The 20,471-nt window shown below is 38.1% G+C and overlaps 1 protein-coding gene across 4 annotated transcripts in view; it reads left to right on the top strand.

Annotated features, from left to right (window-relative positions):
* sema6cb (semaphorin 6Cb) overlaps positions 1-15,619 on the top strand; it is a 154,289-nt gene extending 138,670 nt beyond the window's left edge. For 2 of the 4 annotated variants that reach the window (XM_081388409.1, XM_081388410.1), the window contains exons 20-21: positions 3,199-3,351; positions 13,908-15,619. In XM_081388409.1, the coding sequence (XP_081244535.1) occupies positions 3,199-3,351; positions 13,908-15,184 (1,430 nt within the window). In that variant the 3' untranslated portion in view covers positions 15,185-15,619. The remainder of the gene's footprint in view (positions 1-3,198; positions 3,352-13,907) is intronic. The other 2 variants (XM_081388411.1, XM_081388412.1) reach the window with 2 other exon arrangements.
* Positions 15,620-20,471: the final 4,852 nt, after the last annotated feature.

Below are 20,471 nucleotides of genomic sequence, written 5' to 3'. Positions count from 1 at the left end.
TCTCCTGTTTCTGAAAAATGTCCAGATTTTTTAATGTTCTTGCGAACAATCATTTTAGGTGGCGTTTAGTCAACTAGGTGACTACAGCACATTGAAAATATAAATAACCAGAAATAAATTTGGTGTACTATTTCAAAACAGAAGTGTGTCACGAAGCTCAGTGCAAGTAGTCCAGTAGAGAGAGATGAATAACTCCCTGGTGACTATCTAAATTTTTTATCTGTTTGTCAATAATAATAATTATAAGTTTTATTTATATAGCACCCTCCATATCTCAAGGATGCTTTACAATGTAGTTATAATAAGAAAAAGATAACAGCAATAGGGTAGACAATAATAATAGACAAAACTACAAGCAGAGGAGAATATTACAAAACAGTAGATTAGAGCAAGGATAATAGAAAGACAGTAAAAGGGGGAATACGTAGACAAAGTAGCACACAGCAACATAGATTCAAGCACAAAAAAAAAACACTACTTTAGAATGATAACATCCAGAAAACTAATGGGTTTTGAGTTTCAATTTCAATTCAGAAATATTATTAATGCAACATAGTAACCGGGGGAGAATTCCAGTTATGGTTTGACGGCACTAAATAATCTACCCCCCATAGAAGAGAGGTGATAGGGATCCTAGGGATACCTAGGGACCTTGATTCGATATTAGTAGAATATTGGGTAAGGAAGGAAGGACTTAATTTTGATGGTCCTTTTTGATCATTCTGTTGACTATAAGTAATGTTATTAAGTACTGCATTATTAAGTAATGCAACTAAATTGACACTTTAATTGAATTAATTGTTTGCCCCCCAACAAACATTCCACTGACTATAAGTAACTTTGCAACTACATGTCAACTTATTCTAACCCTAACCCTACCAGTCTACTAATACTCTACTAACACTCTAATGAGAGTTAGTAGACATTAATTATAGTCAACAGAATGTGTTAAAGGGACCATCAAAAGAAAGTGAAACCAAATAGATCAAGGAAGATAGGATAAATTAATGAAGGAATGAAGGGGGAAAAGGGACGGAAGGAGATTAGGAATAAGATGAGAAGGAAGGAAGTGCAAGAATGGAAGTATGAAAGATTAAGAAAAAGAATGGAAAGAAATTTCCATGGAATGTAGACATTAAGATAAGGAAGAAAGGACAGAGAAAGTTTAAAGAAAGGATAAGTTAAGGATGTGAGATTAGATCAAAGAGGAAATAAGGAAGGTAGAAAGCAAGGGGAGAGAAAGATCATAGAAAAGAGAAAGAGAGATGGAGGTTGGCATGATGGCATGTTATGGATGTGTGGGATGCTGGATGCCGTGTCCCTGTGCTCCTCTCTGTCTGTGGTGTGAAAGAGGACACAGTGGGTGCACACATTCAATGAGCGTCCCCACTGCTTCATTCAGCCAGCAGAGCTCCTCTTCCAGCCACTGGAAATGACATGGCTGTGCAGCTTCTCACCTCACGCTGAGACAAAGCCTCCCACGGCACCTTGGCATGGTAATTAGAGCTCTACCTGCATTCAAGAGGAGTCATTACATCCTCAGAACTCTCGCAGTCTTCCCACTGCGTGATAAAGCCATCCCATTGTGAAAGGTGGACGAAAATTCCAACAATGCACCACTGTTTTCCGACAGCTCTTTTCTTCCGGCACCCTTTAAATAGAATGGAAACGGAATGATAATAAAAGCATCCCGTGTGCCAGCCCCGAGCTCCCCTGATGAGCGGCCACTGTGTGGCACAGATGGCAAGATGACAGGCTTTATTTAGAGGTGGGCAGGCGGAGGATGGGCTCCGCGTTTGGCCACGGTCAACCGGCTGCTGCTGATGAGTATTGTGTGCCGCAACATTAAGCATTAGTCCGGTGATGGAGCTCCTCACAGCAGCCTGAGCACAATGACAGTGAGTCTTTCAGAAAGAGAACTCCGCAAGGTCAACGGTACTTAAATGAGAAGAGCTAAATCTTCGAATCAGACTTATGAAGATATCCACAAGTATGTGGTCCGCAAGTGTGTTTAGGATCAGCGGAATTGTGGGGGATGGATGGAGAAGGAGAAAGGGAGGGGAAACTGCTCAAAAAGAGGCTTCTGTGAGATTAGCTCAGTTTGGATCAAATGCCTCCAAGTTTCGATTCTGCCAGCTCTGGGGTTTGAAATTCATGTGGTATCACAACAAAGCAAAGAAAATGTAATATTGATTTTGCTGCAAGAAGAAGTGTTTTGTTTTTTTCATGTTTTACATGATTTGTACTGTGATTTCTATAGCACCCTTCATATAAACTTTATAACTTCTGAAATCTTTTACTAAGCTATTTAAAGGGATGGTTCATGCAAAAATGAAAATTTGATCGTTTACTCACCCTCACGTCATTACAAATCTGTATAGTGGCAAAATAAGATTTTGGTGTTCACTCAGTGGAAGTCAATGTTCAATGTTGTTTTCCGTGTTAATGTAGTTCTATGTATATACCATTATAGGTTTTAGTAATATTTTGAATTGCCTTTTTTTTTTTTTTTTTTTTTTGTATTATGCTTTTGTCATTTTTATTAGTTTGTTTTTAATATTTCTTTTTATCTTTAATTTATTTTTTATTTTATTTATAGTAATTTTACTTCAGATAGTTGTCAAGGCAGCATTTCTAATTTTCGTTAAGTTTTTTTTTCTTTTAACATTTATATTTTATTTTATTTCGGCCTTTTCAATTAACGTAAACTTTGCTTTTAGTTTCATTAAATAGTTTTAGTTTCATTATATGGACAAAAACAGTTCAGATATTTCTTTAAACTAAACCCTAAAATGAAAATATGTCGTTATTCTGTCATTGCTCTCATGTTGTTTCAATCCTATACGATGTTAATTCTTCTGTGGAACACGAAAGAACATATTTTGAAGAATGTTTCAGTTGTCGTTGTCCATAACAATGAAAGTCATTGGGGTCCAAAACAACCACATTGGACCCCATTGACTTTCATTGCATGGACAAAAAAGACATTTTTCACTAAACAAAATTGTACAGGTTGTGAATAATGACAGGGTGAGTAACTGATGACTGATTTTTGGGTAAACAATCCCTTAATTGATATTATACAAAATGGAAATATGCTGAACTAATATATTTAAATGGATGTTTTCCTGATTTAAAATGCATATTATGGATACTTCTGATAAGTAACTTTGTTACCCCCTTCCAATACAACCACAGGGAAGACCTCACCCACAAGCGCCAGCACAACCAATCAGGGGCCAGCTCTGCCTAAAGTCAAGGGTGTCTCTGAGACAGGTACCCACCCCGAGGAGGGGAGGCAGGGAGGGCAGGGTTCTCCTGACTTGGAGCCAGGCAGTGTGGAGATGGAGGGTAAGGGGGTGGGGAGAGGCCCTTGGCCCATTGTCTGTCTTCTAGCTTCCCTTTATCCCAAGTTTCAACTTTTCTAGCGCTGTATTGGATTCCACTGCATGACCCCACAGCTGCGCACATCATAAAATATACTCACAAAGAAACAAAAGTAAAAGAATCACACCGACTTTGAGATACAAACAAATTCTCTTTCCTAAAAAGAAACCTTTGAGTTAAGCAATCTGCTAGTCCGTGCTCATCGCATTCAACCTTCCCTGTTGTTCCATCCAGACAAACAAAAGGAACGAATTGTCTGCAGTCATCTTTGTTGTTTTAATACATTTAAGTCTCCCCTACATCTCCAAAGATACTTTGCCTGGATTCCACTTGTTTGTCCCTGGCTGAAGTTTGCGAGAATGCAGCAAAATGATCATAAATCCTGCGCCTGCCGTTATGATCATCCACTCAGCCTGTAATGAGAAGCACCAGCAGTCGATAAATAAACAGCTACTACAGACCCGCGGGCAGACTCCGCCTGATAGAAATTTTCAGCGTGCAATCTATTCAGCCGTTCGGTCAAGAGCAGTCGCACGCTTGTGCAATCAAACGACCCGCAGACAGGAGAGGTGTGGTGCTTTAGTCACAACTCACCTTGTATCTCCCTCTCTTCACCTCCCAACTCAACCCTCTACTTCTGTATTACCTGTTGATGAGAGGTAATTTGTCTCACATAGAATACACACAGAACCTCAGAGGGCCGATGGTTTTTCACACCCTGCCTCAATGTGGCATTTAGTCATGCTGATTAATTTAAAAGCATACAACCATTACTTCCAGTCTAAGCAAGAGTTTCTTGTCTTTATTTGGCATTCCAGACCAGAGGGGAGAGGTGCAGAGTGGGAACTCATCCTTTAAATTTTGTAATTTCATATTCACCTCATTGGCACCTCATTTTAATCTACAAAAATATTAGTTTGATGAAAAAAAAATTATTTAAACATTCTGTATATTACTTAAAAAGTTTTTTGCATTTTATGCAGAAAGAGCATATTCACAATTTGACTTATTTTAGTTTGTTTCATTTTGTGCAGATGCAAGCTGTGTTATTACATTTATGTCATGTATATACAGATTAATCTCATTAATAGGATGCATTTGGGTGACTTAATTAATTCCTCTAGAAAAGTGCTTCAGTTTACCAGTGTTCATTCACTGTGCAAATTTGGCTCTAGTGGTTCCTTCCCTGACATTATTGAAAGGAATGAATTATTGACGGTTATTCGAGCTCTTGGTTAAAATGCTGAATGATTCATTTGCTAATGATTCGATCTTTGCCTTTATTCAGTCGGCATCATTGCGGTTTATTTTAGCAAGCAGGGTCAGAGTCAAGCTATCCATTCCATTCCTACGGACTTAGGTAGTGTTGACTTAAGCATGCGTGGTTGAATCTCTCTCTCCCTCCATATATATATATATATATATATATATATATATATATATATATATATATATATATATATATATATATATATATATATATAAAAGGAAGCGATAATGATGTCTGCCGAAACTAAATCTCTATTTGTTCTAAGGTGGGTGCTGCCGAGTCCACGCCGCTCGTTAATGTTATTTTAAACACACCTTCTCACAGGTCATTCACACACTCGAATAAGTGCTATGATGGCAGGAACTCTGGCTTCTAGATAATTTGCGTGAGTGTTAGAGGACGGACTGCCATGAGGGGGTGGGCGGATTCTGAAACTCATTAAAACACAGTCAAAGATGAACTGACAATGAACCCGGCTGAACTCCGGGCTGAAGGCGCATTCGGTCCTGCAGAGAGGCTATTAATACCGCAGCAGGAAGAGAAACAGAGGGAGAGAGACTGAGGTTTAGGGAGTCAGCGAGGGATGGAAACGTTGAAATTGGGTGGAAGACATTTAGGCGTTCACATCGAGGAAGTGGAAAGATAATGGAAAAAGACGGAGTGCAAAATCTGCTGATTTTCAATCCAATCACACACCCAAACAAGACTCCAATAAAAAAAAATCCACTCAGTAAAGGCAGGTGTGGTAACGGCTTTAATCGACTTTATAGAAGCTCTGCTCCTGAAAAGAGCAAAGTGACGTCCTTCTCATTAAAGCGTTTCACTTGTAAATGTCACAGTCAGCCTTCCGCCCATGTAGCCAGTGCCAGGCAATAATGTCCATCACCAAAGGTCACAAAAATAAATCCAGTTTTCCCCGAAAATTCTCTTTATATCAACCGAGCACATGCAGACTCAACACACAGGCTATTAAGTATAGTGCGCACACACTAGTTATTTTCTAAAGAACTGTGGGCTCATACGGTGCTTGGATCCATATAATGCGCTTCCTAAAACCCTCTGCCCCTCTCTCCTTTTCCTTGCCCCCTTCCTCTCGTCCTCCGGCCCTTCTGACTGGAGAGATGTAGTGTTCTGTTAACCTGCCTGTTTTTTTATTTTTGTTTTTTTTCAAACTAATGCTTCACCTTATGTTCTAAAGCTTCCCTTATTTTCCCCCTCTGGGTTTAGTTTAGAGTCTCGTAAAGCCTGAGCTCTGACGTTAAGATTATTCCCTTCTGCTATTTTAGTTCTTCTAGAAATCTGTTGCCCTTTTTGTCTCAAATAGTTCATAATTTTCTTCTAAGGATTAGAGATGCTTGAACTAGATATGACATGCAACTCAGGCTTCAGAGTGAGACTGTTTAGAGTTCGATTGCTTCCCGCATGCTTGTTTGCTTCTCTAAGGTTGTAAGATCTTGAGCTGGACCAGCCACTGGCTTCCCTTGAGTTTTCGCATTTATTTCCCTATCTGCTTGTGTGGTGTGTCAACAAGTATGTCTGAAACCGTTGCATGAATCTAACGTCATATAAGTTTGAAAGTGCGTCTTTGGATTGCTTAAGAGGAGTCGCTCTCTAATCAGAAACCTGCTTTTTTGGCTTTGAATGCATGATGCATTGAATTATGCATGATGTTTTTAAATGTGATATTTTGTAAAATGTGTTGACTCCTGTGAATTCTAAAGGTCTTTTCACATGATTCGCATCAACCTTATCTAATTTAATAAAAAATCTAAAAAATATATTTTATATATAATGTATTTATTTAAAATATATAAAATGTATATGATATAAAATGCCTTTTTTATTTATACATTTTTTATAATAATAAAAGAATTGCTTGGACTTTTTTTCTAAGATCAAATGCATGTTAACTCGTTCATTTGCTATCAATACTTTATATGTTTTATTAATAATAAAATGGTTTATTTATAATAAACCATATAATATTTTTTTTCTTAAACGCCTCCATGATTCACATAATTTTCACTTGGAGGTGAAAGCAGCACATGCTCTTATGTTGAGATCAAGCACTGATGCGAGTTATGTGAAAAAGACTTAACAGATTTTTAATTGTATTGATAAATGAGGTTAATATATTTTGAGAATGTTAAATACTATTTCCTTGTCAATTCCTGTCAAATCACATACCAAATGGCTTCATTAAAGCTTCTGCAGACTCTATAAAATACTGCATTTAGGGAACAAGAGCGCTGAGCTGAAAATGCAAATCCATTTAGGCAGAATATTTTTCCCATTTTCTCATTTCCTGCGTTCACGGGTTCAGACGCGCTCAATTATTTACTTTTGTTTGCTGTTCTCTGTGTACCTGCTCAAATTGTCAATTATATTCCATCATGAGATGAAGTAATACTCATCCGTGTTTAATTTTCCAGCAGATTTTGCACTTCTGTGTGGAGATCAGAAGATGTCCCTTTGAATGAATTAATTTGCTCTCATTTCCTGGTATTTGCTTGGGTTGAATTAGATACAAAAAGGCTTGATTTCAACTTCTCATGGCCATCTATAAAGTTGTCTGGAAAGTTCTACAGACAATGCAACAAGGGTGACATTCATTTCTGTTCATTTTACAGCCACTTGATGATATACAAATTCAATTTGAAGCTTTTTAAAATTTAAAATGTTTAATCCCCTGAGCTGCACTTTATTACTACTACTACTAAAGAATCTCTTGATTCAACAAAAGCATTACCAGTTGCTTGAGCAATACACAGTGAGTGATGGCAAATATACTTAACATCTACACTACAAATATAAAGGTTTTTAAAGCAATGTCATAGAAAAACCATTTTGGTTCCCCAAAGAACCTTTTAGTGAACAGTTCTTTTAGTGTTAAATACATTTTAACAATCCAAAGAACCTTTTTTTTTACTATAAAGAACCTTTTGTCCTGTGGAAAGGTTCCATAGATGCCAATAAAGAACCTTTATTTTAATGAGTGTAGTCTTCTAACACATGAGATTCAACCCCCTCCTTTTAGTGAAAGCAGACACAAAACAAAGCAAAAACAGAGAAGCTTTAAACCTTGATATAGTCCCCAAGGATGAGGCGGTTTTCTTCTCGCCTTTGTTCTGAGATACAGTGCATAAACTGAACTACAATAACCCTTGAATCTCTTTGACTTCTAGTGTCCCACTATCGCCAAATGAGCCTGATCTATTCAGTGATATCAAATTTATGGTGCATAAAAAGTTCCATTCCCGAGCCTTTCGCAGGCAATCAGCCACACACAGAGCGCAAAAGAAAAAGAGACCAAGAAGACAAGTGTTTGTGTGTAAAAGAATTATAGGCCTCTTTTAAAGGGGATATTCACCCAAAGATGAAAATTATTTCACGGTTTACTCCAAACCTGTATGACTTTGTATGGACAAAAACAGATAAAACATTCATCAAAATGTCATCTTCGTGTTCCACAGAAGAAGAAAAAAATCATACAGGTTTGGAACAACATGAGGGTGAGGAATTTTTTTTTTTTCGGGTGAACTATACCTTTAAGAAAAGAAAATCCAATAAACCCACAGCAGTTCATATAATGGTGTTATACTCATAGGTGATTTTTCATACTTGTTGAGTTTCACCAAAAATAAATTCTGCCATCTTAAAGACTTTATAGAAGTCCCATCTAAATGTCATTTATATATAAATTTGTAATGGTTGACCGATATATCACCAAGGCCGATATTTGGCGTTTTTTAAACGTAGGCATCGCCCGATACGTTTTTCTGTTTGGCCAATGTGGTGGAAGTTGAAATATGCATTTATGTAATTTAAACTAATCTAATAAATAATAAACATTTAATTTCACAAACTTTGCTGACTTAGTCGATTCCAGCTGTCAGACATTAAGTAGCCTGCATGAACATGTTACTCTGTGCGTGACGGCAGTCCGAAATGAATGTGGGCAGAATAGTTCATCTTCACTGGAGTAACACAATTGACAAACTTTAAACCCTTGATTGACTATGTTGCACTATATTCAGTCACTCACTGTCATTTTCATGTGCTGTATGTAAAATTAGTCTTTATTTGAAAAAAAAAAAAGATTCACAGTGTGAACAGACTTGCCAGATTACTGAATGCTCTGTTGGTTATAGTTTTTACTTCTTTTTTATTATTCATATTTTTTCAACCAGTTTCTTTTTATTTTTATTTGTGAAAAATACTGTAATACGATTTAATAATCAAGAAGTTGCCATTTAAAGTCAGACTGATTAATTTAGAGATTTATTTTATTTTCAAATTATTTCAAATTTATTTATTTGTAATTTATTAAATATTAATTCAAATATATACAGTGCTATGCATAAGTTTAGACACCCATGCTAAAGTTGACTAAAAAGAGGAATAAAAAATCATCTTTTGGAAATTGAACTTAATGCCTTAATTAAAAAAATTAGGAAAAATCCAACCTTTAAGGACACCAATTTTCTTGGTGTATATACATTTCTGTACACACACACATATATATCAGGGTGGCCGATGGCTGATATAATATACATACAGTGGGGAGAACAAGTATTTGATACACTGCCGATTTTGCAGGTTTTCCCACTTACAAAGCATGTAGAAGTCTGTAATTTTGAGTGTAATTTGTAAGTCTGAATGATGGAATATAAAACAGAACTCCAGAAAATCACATTGTATGATTTTTAAGTAATTCATATATACTTTCAAAATATACATACATATATATACACACATCTAAGATGTCAGGATCGGTTATCAAAAAAACAATATTGGTCGACCACTGTAAACTTGTCATTAAAAAGGTCTTTATGCGGCAAGTTTCTCCATATTGCACAGATACACAAGCACCTGGCTGAGATTATATTTGTGTTGAACATGGAGACTTATGCAGCTGCTCTAGCAAAGGTTCCAACGATTTCAACTAATCTTTAGAATGAGCTCAAAACAGAAGCAGTTTTAATGTCATTCTATAAATGGTGATAACCAAATCTTTACAGTATTTCTTTCATCTTAAATGAACATGTTAACTTTGGCAGCCCCTTGTATATACACACTTATTTTATAGCAGAGCTTTGAGAGATTGCTCAAAAGTCTGCTTTCAATTAAACAGACTTTTTTGCCCTTCAGCTTTCATAGATGTCTCCAGCACTTCTTTCTCCCACTCTCCAACTCTTTGAGGAGGAGTTACTGGGGTTTTGACAGAGGCCTACACAATCCCTCACACAGCCAAAAGGAAGATTGAAAGACTTCAAGTTTTCACCACTAAAAAGCTGTCACTCATTTCTCTTCACCACTTCACTCTATCAACCTCTTTTCTTCTCACCCACTCTCCTACTCCCATTCATTTTTTCCTGTCCTATCCTTTCTCAACAAATCTGTCATCCTCTTTTCTTACAGTAGTCATCTTCCTCAGTTCCCTCTTTCCCTTTTCTCTCATCTTTATGCTTGTTCGTTCTTTCTTTGAGTCAATGAGGAGTTATTGGGTTTTTGACAGAGGCCTACACAATCCCTCACACAGCCGGGAGAGAGTTAAAGCACCTTCCCTCTCTTCTCTTCTCCTTACCTATCTTTTACTCTCACCCTAACCCATACTTTTCAGTTCTACCATGATATTTTCCTCCTTGTTTTCATTATATACTGTATACAATTTATTTGTATATATCTTTTTTACTTCTCTCTTTTCTCCTTCTCTCCTAGCCTTTCTCAATTCTGCCATTTTTTTCCTATAGTTTCTCTCCATCTTCTATTCCTCTGTTTTTTGTTTTTTTTTGTCTGGCTGATTGTCTTTTGGCAAAGTAAGGTCTGTCCGCATTATGCCTGTCCCTGTTCTTCACATATTTATGCTATATTTAGCCTCTGTTCTGCCGACTTTAAAAGGGAGATGGAGGATAAGCCAGAAGCCAAAAACTCTCATATATCGTTTTTTTTTTTTTTTACACACTGATGATCATCTTGAATGATTATTTCATACCCCTCAAAATAACTGACCCAATTACAAAGTCAATTAGATATATATATATAAAGTTGCATTTTATCAATGTATTTGTTAATTTATTTTCAGTGTTTGTGTTTTATTTTCAGTTTTTGTGTCAGTGAAAACTCTACTATTCCATTGAATAAACTGCAGTGCTATAATGTGTTAGCATGTATGCAGCCTGGTATTTTATTTTGATATTGATATATATATATATACAGATATACTTATATATAGAAGTATTTATCAGTGTGTGTATACCAGTATATTGTATGAAAAGCTATTCAGTCATGAAAAAGGACTACGAACCTGTTGTGACACTAAAAGTGTGTGCATGTGAGTCACCCATCATCACATAGCATATGCCGGCCCTCAGTGCTTCCCAGGGGCCAAAGACCTCCGTTTATAGACCAGCAGAGAGCAGAAGAATGAGTCAGAGAAAGATAAATGTCCCTTCTATTATACATAACATCTTCCAGTATATTTGCACGTAAGTCTGTTATAGCTGTTATTACAAGAGAATGAAGCAAACTCATGTATTAGTAGTTTTTTTTTTTTTTTTGGGTTGTAGGCAAACATTAAATGTTTTTACACCTGTAGATCATTTTCTTGTTCCGAAACAGGGACTTAATTTGTTAAAATTTTCTTCTTGGTTCGGTTGGCTTTCACAAGGCAACATTTCAAAGCATACCAAAAAGTGTTTATGCAAATCACATGTGAGTAAACCTTTCCCCTTATTGGTCAAAGTTCACCTGTTTATGTTCCTCTGTGTTATCCATAAAGATGGATTGCCAACTTTTTGTGCCTTTATCTGAAGCTGTCGTGACACGCAAACACTTGTATGAATATAGCTTTGATTCATGCTGTGATTGATACATTTCAGATATTTAATTATATTTCAAATATATAAAATTTATAATGCAGATAAGAGCGGGAATCAAGGCTTTGTTGGGACAGCATTCTTGCAATGCATGGAGAAGAGCAGTTACTCAGATGAAGAGGCACTTGGTTTTTCAACCACAAAAACTCACAATCAGACACCGCTGCTTTTTTATATAACACATTTCCCATTATGAATTATGATACTGCTTAGTTCATTGGTTTTGTTGGTTCAGATTGCTTTCTCACCTCAACCGAACTGCCTCAGAGTTTGTTTTCAGCCGGGCCGAGACCACCTCATTGAGGCGATCTCGGAACAATTGTTTTGGTGCATATCCGAGTGCGATTGCTGTGTTAATTTATACCTAAACTAACCAAAACACACCAGGTTCCGAAGCAAATGCTACAAACGAGCCAGGTGTGAAAACGACCTTCGAAACTCCATCTTATTAAAAAAAATATTAAGATCTTTCAATAACTGTGAGATGTGGAGATGTGTGTGCACTGAGCTACTCTTTTAGAAGTTTACTTGGCTATAACTCATTCTGGTTTGCATCTATAAACAGTTAGGGTGAAAAAGAATTACAGTAAAGAATTGAGTTGGCGGGAAGCTTTCCTACTCCTATAGCTAGCAAAGCACAGTTGCTGCTCGGCTAATGTGTTTGTATTGATGCCTGGAGGAAGATTATCCTTGTTTTTCTCACATAGAGTTATTATGCATTCATAGTTGTATTTTTGCTTGCAGCAGCTAGCTCTCTCCCGCTCTCTCCCTAACTCAATAGCTTGCTAACGGTGATCCACCCACTCTGTTCTGACACTGTGTTGTGTTTGCCATTACTGTTCGCTGACGTGTGCATCAGTGAGACTTCGTTGGCCTTGCCAAAAGTCTTAAGCCGCTATTGCTACACATTTTTTAAGCTATCTTTAGTTTTGTCTCTCAGCAGTCTGCAACAAATGTTTCCCTTAAGACATTTTCATTTGATAAGATAAAGGTGTATTCAATTTGCTTGCCATGTTGCAAAGTGTTCCCACACTTATGAATATCTTTTTAAGACTCAGAATAAGAATTTTGTGGCTTTTAGTTCCTGTATGTTATCTTTGATTAGCAATTCACAATTAGCAAATATTTAGCAAATTATACACTGCGTCCGAAATCGAATACTTCCCTCCTATATAGTATGCGAAAAACAGTATGCTAACACAGTAGTATGTCTGAATGCATAGTATTCAAAAAACAGTAGGTGAAAAGTCCCTGGATGATTTAGTACTTCCGGCGAGATTCTGAAGTGCGCATTCACTGGACACTTTACTATCACATGAGGCCACGGGAGAGGATTTATAAATGGCAGTGAAGCGACGCGACTGATGCTGGTAGGTCATGTGACAGTAACAACAGTGCGGATGTAGCATGTACAAATTTCATTCATACTACACACATTCATACTATATATAGCATAGTTGTTTACAGGTGCAAAGTAAGTTCAAATTCAAATGTAGTACCTATTCAGACAGTATCCGAATGTATTTCGGATGCAGCCATAGTTCATTTTTTTAATTTATTTCATCTATCTTGCTTTCACCTCTCTTCACTTTCATGGCTGTGTATATGTCCTGCCCAAACTTTCAGTTTCGATAACTAACACATCAACAATTTAATGGAATTTGTGCTCTTTAAGTGATATCTTTGATGTTGTATAAAAATGAATTAAGACATACCATTTTGTTTCCTAGCAGACACTTTTTTACTAATGTAGCTTACAGCTCAGTGTATAATATCTCTCTATGTAAAATATCGCTAACAGCAGATTTTTCCATTTACTGGCTCTTATAAATAAGGAAGAAAAAGGAGAAAAACAAGGAAAGGCTGACTGTGCAGATGGCAGTGGGAGTTACTAATTATCTGAGCTTGCACATGTTAGCAAAATCACCTCTACCCTCAGCTCATTAAGACCGTAAGGTGGTCTGTGCATTCATTTTAATTTTTAGTCACTGAAAACATCTCCATGTCATTTTTGCACCACCTTAACGCCATATGCAGCTCATTGTAGAACAGCACAATCAGCTGTGAGTCGAGCACATAACACTGTTGCTCTCGAGACTGTGGCTAATGAGAGAACCACTTAGCTCCCTCCAAGACCATTAGCAATTGTTCTTGAGGCTCTGGCATTATTTGATGTTGAACCAATGCGCATTTGCAGATTGATTTAGAACGGCCCGCTCAGCCAGCGCTCTGCTTTGTTTGTCAGCAGTTTCTAACTTGAATAGAAGTCTACTAAGAACTCTACACTCTCGCACACTGTTAAAAGCTAACCCAACTGGCACCTCGCTGTGTCTTTACAGTGCACTCATCTTGCTCTCTTCCCCTCTCTGCAGGAGTGCGCCGGCCCCCTGAGGTAGATAAGTCCAACCACAGTGTTCACTACACTCTGCTCATTGCGTGTGTCCTGGTGGCGTTTGTCCTGGGAGCTTTCCTCTCTGGATTCCTCGTTTCCTGTTACTGCAACCACAACGTTAACAAGACCAAGAGGCTGTCGAAAGATCCAGAAGCACCGATCCCACATGCTCTATCCCTGCGCAGCCTAGCCAAGCTAAACGGCCTGCTAGAGAGCCAAAGCAAGGATGAGAAGCTGGAGGTATCCTCACCCAAACTCTACAACTCTTTCTTTGCTAATGGAAAAGAGCAGGCGCATCGCAGGAACGCCCACCATGCTGCCATGACAGAGCTCATTCACCCACATCATCACCACTCAGCTGAGCTCTCCGGCCTTCCCACCCCTGATTCGACACCAGAGCTCCCAATCAAGAGTATGAAGGCCTTCAAGAACCAATGGGAGAAGAATCAAAACTGCAATAATGCTAAAGAACCCAAGTCCCATAACATGGGAGCATCTCGGCCAACCCCTGGGATGCAGCATCAGATTTTCCCCTTCTCCCAAGGACTGACCAACGGACAGGTACTAGGTGGCTCGGCACACATGGAGGAACGCAAAGTCCACAACGCAGAGCGTGTGGTAAGCCAGCCGTATCACTGTTACCCACACAAGATTGTGGACGTTACCTCACTTGACGAGCTTCTGAAACACATTCACGAAATCAACGTGGCCACGGGCAAGAGTTCCACTGTACTCACCTCTTCCATGTCTGCTCATGCCGGTCAGATGGCGTTCGCAAATCGCGTACAGCCACATATCCCAGAAACGGAGACTGCACCATACTACAGTTCCTCCACGCTTCCTCGGGACAGTCTCACTCGCCGCATGGATGTTCCTCCGGAGATTCCTCCCCATCATCAGTCCACCCTGGAGAGAGTGTCCCGTCACCCGTCACAACGCCACTCTTTGATAACAACCCCCAAGATGCCCAGCGGGGGAGTGGTGCCTCGGCAGCACAGCTTCAACCAGCGCAGCTCCCATCAGCCCCTCCTGCTGTCCCGAATGAACTCTAACGGCAGCAGTTCAGGTTGCGATGTACGGCACCCGCTCATCCCTAACGGATACCTAACTCGCCAGCATAGCTACAGCGATCAGCAGGAAGTCCACCGTGGAGCTATTGTCCGTCGGACAGCTTCGCTCAAGCCTGACGTCCCACCCAAACCACTGTTCATCCCTGCTAGCTCGCCTGTCAACCAGGCAGGGAAGTTCAACTACTGAACAATGGAGAAGAAAAGCCTGTGGTTTTTCGTAAAAGGCTACTCGATTGTGGTCAAGAAAAATTTAAAGACTTGCCTTCATGGGAAAAAGATTGGCTGCCAGTGTTGTTGACTTTACATTTGAACTATGACCTGTTTTTCTCTGTTTCATAAATATATTTGTACCATATTGGTATTGCTCAGCTATTGGCCATTACGAGGGGAGGAGTTACAAGAGTCCACCTAGATTTAGGCTGCCACAGTGATAAGTGTGTGGCTTTCCGGTGTTACTTTGGACTGTCTAGACAGGTGTCACTCATCCTAAACTCCGGACCTGAACTTTTATCCGAACAAGTGTACACATCTTGTTTGATATTCTGATATTTCTTGCTTTGGCTTAACTATTCTGTTGATGTAGAGTTGATGAACTGTACTGATCCCAATTAGAAATGTGTATATATGCATGTGTGTGTGCGTGTATGTGTGTATATGTATATATATATATAAATATATATATATATAAAAATATATATGTATGTGTGTGCGTGTATGTACAAATACATACCCAGAGTATGTATCTAGATTACCGAAATGGTTTAGCCCCCTCAACAAATTCCTTTGCCTTATTTTGAAAGCAGATGTGCTGTAAAATTCCCACACAACCTGAAGAGATCTCTTTAAAAACCATAAGCAATAATATCCACCCCATCCTGTCCATTCCCGTGTAATGCAGCTAGACATCTCAAACTCAATAAATAAAGTTAAAATTTAGATGATTAAATGTAGCTAGAGAAACAGTTACATCCAAATACTCTGCCCCCAGTGAGATGAATCGGCCTTAGTGTTATGAAGGAGATGTATGTATATACCTAAGAGGAATGTATTTTTTGTCAATACGCTGCAGATGTGTTCCAGTATTTACCCTCCATCTCTTCTCTTCCGTAAATACGGTTAATCGGTTAAAGTGAATAAAAAAAAAATTCTTCCACAGTTCATTGAACACTGTGTCCTAACCAGGTGGGATAAAGTGATTAAAGCTATCTCTACTATGTAAATCTTGAGTCCAATCCTGACAACTTTCTGTTTTCTATTATATATAGCCCCACCCACAGTGAAATCTGATTGGTCTATACTTCTGCTCCAGTGTTTTAAACATCAAATAACTGCTGATTGGTTCTGAATGTGTCACGCAATGAAGCAGTTTGACACTGAAACTGGTCGCACCTCGCTAGGCCACCACGTAAGAGTCCAGAACAAAATGATTTTTTACTATTGTCCTGAGTTATTCCTGTATTATGTTAAAACAAACAATGTATCAATATTAACACTAAAACTGTTTTGTGTAAATAGATGAACAATAACTAGCCAAATTTTAATTGTGTAAATTTGTGCCTTATTTAATATGATGTGTTATGGGGGGGAGGGGGTGGCGGCAGAGTGGGAGAGGGGACATAAGAAAAGGGCAGAGAGGCCGTCATTTATCTTTTTATTTTTAATATTTGTATTTTTTTTAAGCTTGGTTGTCTGTATGTGTCATAACTATTGTAGATATATATTTCTAGGTACTTTTGATATCCCCAAGCTGTGTGAGGCTTTTGCATTTGGATCAGCATCTACATAGTTTTCCCTCCAAAGAGGTTTTTATCTATCGATCTTTCATCTACTTATCGTTCTATTGTTCTGTCGTTCCATTGTTCCATTGATCTATCTGTCTGTCTACATGTCTATCTCTCTTTTTTGTTGTCTTTGTTTTCTTCCCGTTTAACTCAACACTATGGTTTAAGAAACCCCTGGCCTCACAGATCTGATGGGTTTGTTCTGAGATGTATGAAGATACATGAACTTTTACACTGCAGCATATTTTCAGATCTTATGTTTAATGGCGAGAGTAAGACTTCTTAGGCTTTGCACTCTGTTTGGAGGAGAGACGTGTGCGTGTGAGTGAGTGTGTGTGTGTGTGTGTGTGTGTGTGTGTGTGTGTGTGTGTGTGTGTGTGTGTGTGTGCGCGCTTCATGAGGAGACCATATCAGTTGGCTGTAGTTCAAACACATACCTCCCTTTGCTTTTTCCCAGTACTCCAGGCTGGCAGAGTAACTCAGAACAGTTCCTCTGCTCAAAGTCATCTTCATCATCTTATTCTGTGATGTGTCTGCTTTTGCATAAATTCTTGGTGCTGGTCTGAAATACAGTTTTTATCATGTACACTTGAATGAACTTTTCAAATTGGCTGCCTGTAACTATGTGCTCTGTTGCCCCTCACAAAACCAAATGCAATGTCACATTTTAATAGATGGCTACCGCATCATATGCATCCCAGGTGGAAAATGGACTGAGGATTGAATCTCTGCATCGTACTCGATGGAAAACCGAAACGAGTGGAAAGAGACTGGAGTAGTTTCTTTGAATTTCTATAGATATTATGATGGAAAGGGAACTGCGTGTGTCTGTTTTATCTGCTTCAACCATTGAGGTTTCTGTTATTGCACAGTGTAAATACAGTCCTGGAGTTTCCCAGGATTCAGTGCTCTGTTATGATTATTACTGGGCAAAGCCCCATGGATTCTCCACCTCTGCTTTTATGGAATACTGTTGTATTTTCCTTATAACAGAAATAAATGAGAGATCATAACATGCATATTGTTTTACTGATTGTGTGATTTTATCTTTTTATTCGACATGCACACACTCCATGTGCCACTTTTCAGATGGCTTATTAAATTTTTCCTCAAAATCAGTTTAAATCAATTTTTTTTGCAGCAGCAACAAAATAAATGAATAAAATTAAATAAATAAAAAACATGTTTGGGTGTAGTCAAGGAGAGCCGGGAGTCTCATGATGTAAAACACTGCTGATTCTGGTTTTGTTTGCCAACCACAGCTGCACTACAACGATGCAATGGATGATGTTTGCCGTACAGCTCAAGGGCCAAACATGACTTAATGGCCAATTAGTTCCACTGGGCTCTTGAATTGAAGGTGAATATATATTAAAAGTGGGGTCTATGGCTCTCTCTAGCCAAGTTTTAGTGGAAAATAGTTGAAGATACTCTAGCTCTGCTTCTATACATGAATGTACACCAAAGTTATGCATGCATATGTTTCACATGTGAAAATCATCCACTGGTAAGCTTCCACTTCTTGTGTTTTTTGGTATGCCTCACTTTTAAATTAAAATGTTTACTTCCTCAGCACTATCTTCCATGAATACATGCTCCACTCCAGTGTTCATTTTGATAGCAAATTAGTTTTAGTCATAGTCTTTGGAATAAAATGTAATTTAGTTTTAGTCATATTTTAGTGATCTGGATTTCTTTTAGTTTTAGTCGATTAAATATGAGATTTTAGTCTAATATAAATCTAATGGGTTTAATTACATTGTGACGCATCAATTAAGCATTTCTCAAAAATGTCCGAACTCATTATATAGGGTACATCGGGGCTAAAGGCGCATTTCACTTTATTCTCTTTTAAACTACTTGATGGCATAAAAATTCAGCTCAGCAGTTTTCTTAACAACCATGTTTAATGATGTACGTGGAAATTTGGCTGATCCTTGACTCGATCGTGCTAATTTTATCTAATATTTAATTTTTTTTTTTTTATGTAGATTTATGCAGTAAATGAGAATCGATACAATTATTGTCTATATTTTTAGACAAAGGTCTTGTAAATGTTTTTCAGTTTTGTTCAAGGTAATTAAAGAAACAGTTTTTCAATAATGGAAGTATGGTGTTTGGGGTAGGCTAAAAGGCGCCTCTGCTGTTGGGTCTAAAGGCACAATAATTAACATGATAATAATAAATAGCTGGCTGACTTTTCCATTTGTTGGCATGACATGGTTAGATTCAGATGGTAAATATCATAGATTAAGTTGGGTGTCCAGTCTGTCCACCTTAGAGATAATCACCATAATGAAACCATCATATTTAAAAATGTGATATTAATCATGTCATATATAATAAAACATATGTATTTGTTACTACTGGAAAGCTAATGGTCGAAATAGGTACTGCAGTCCAAATTCAAAATATCAGAGATCGTTGTTTTTCCCCTGCCTCCTCCTCCTCAGACTCGACGCTCACGCGGGATGCCAGTTTGAGAACGCGCAACAGGAACAAGCGCAATTGACAAAAAGCAGAGGAGACTTAAATGAGAAAGTGTATTAGATTTATCCGCGTTTTAATATGCTCTCGTTTATAGAGATTTTTAGATGGATACTGAGTCTTTTTAGGTTGGGAAGAATCTGCAATCTCTTACCCAGTTTGTTTGCTGGCTGCAATACGCTGTGTTTCCTGCCAACTGGCATCCTGCGGTGTTGAAATACTATTGAGTGAACTAGCAGTGGGTAAGATCACACAGATCAAAACAAAAAGAGACATTCCAACACGGAACGCACATTTCAAAGTAAAATGCCTGGCTGAAGTGTTTTTCAGAGAAGCGAGTTTGTGAACTCAGCATGTTTCCTAAATATCTGCAGACATATTATGGTATTTTTATGCTTTAGGAAAGTGAAAAAGTTATATACAGCACCTTTAAGTTTTGTTTCTGTATTTTTAAAATGAACAAAAATGTATTATTTTATTTTATTAATAATTAGTCTACTGTCACTTTAAGGCTAAATGCCTGGATCCAATACAATGATACACATCATTGCTTTATATCATTTCTGTCTCTGAAAAAGACTGATCAAAGCTCACCAGAATTGCTATTTTGACTAAGCTGCTTCAAGTCCAAAAGCAACTGGTCATGCCCATCCAGCCAATGAAAGCAAGGCAGAACCTGTTCGGTTTCCCACAATAACTTGGCAATGGAGTTCCCAAAAACACTCAACATCTCACACCAGACTTTATTTATCCATGGATTTATGTTGTGTTGGTCAATTCTGCAATAAGTTATGGTTTTCTATCGTACTGATCTATGTGGTGTTCACTTCCCCTCTTTCTATCCATAAAGACTCAGATAAGTGGCTCTGGATTCAGCGGACACACTAACTGCAGGTTGTCTGACAGGTAGAGCTGAACAGTTTCAGTTATTACCCACAGTTCTTAGTTCAGTACTCATCAGGTGTCATCAAGAGTGCTACTACCTGATATCACCTCCATGGGAATCATCAAATTCACACCAGAATACACTTTCTCATTTCCTGGTTCTTCCTCCATCATTTTATTTAGCCCTCTCTTGCTTTCACTGGCTCTGTTTCTCTGGCTGGTTGTCAGCAGCATTAGAGAAATGTATTCTGGGAGATGGAATGAATAGATTTCCTCTGTCAGGAGCAGCCAAATGTTTCTGTAGATAAAATCACATATATT

The sequence above is a fragment of the Scardinius erythrophthalmus genome (assembly GCF_964197995.2).
Source record: "Scardinius erythrophthalmus genome assembly, chromosome: 16".
NCBI lineage: Eukaryota > Metazoa > Chordata > Actinopteri > Cypriniformes > Leuciscidae > Scardinius > Scardinius erythrophthalmus.
Note: the sequence above shows the minus strand (reverse complement) of the source record. Positions and strands in the feature narration are given on the sequence as shown.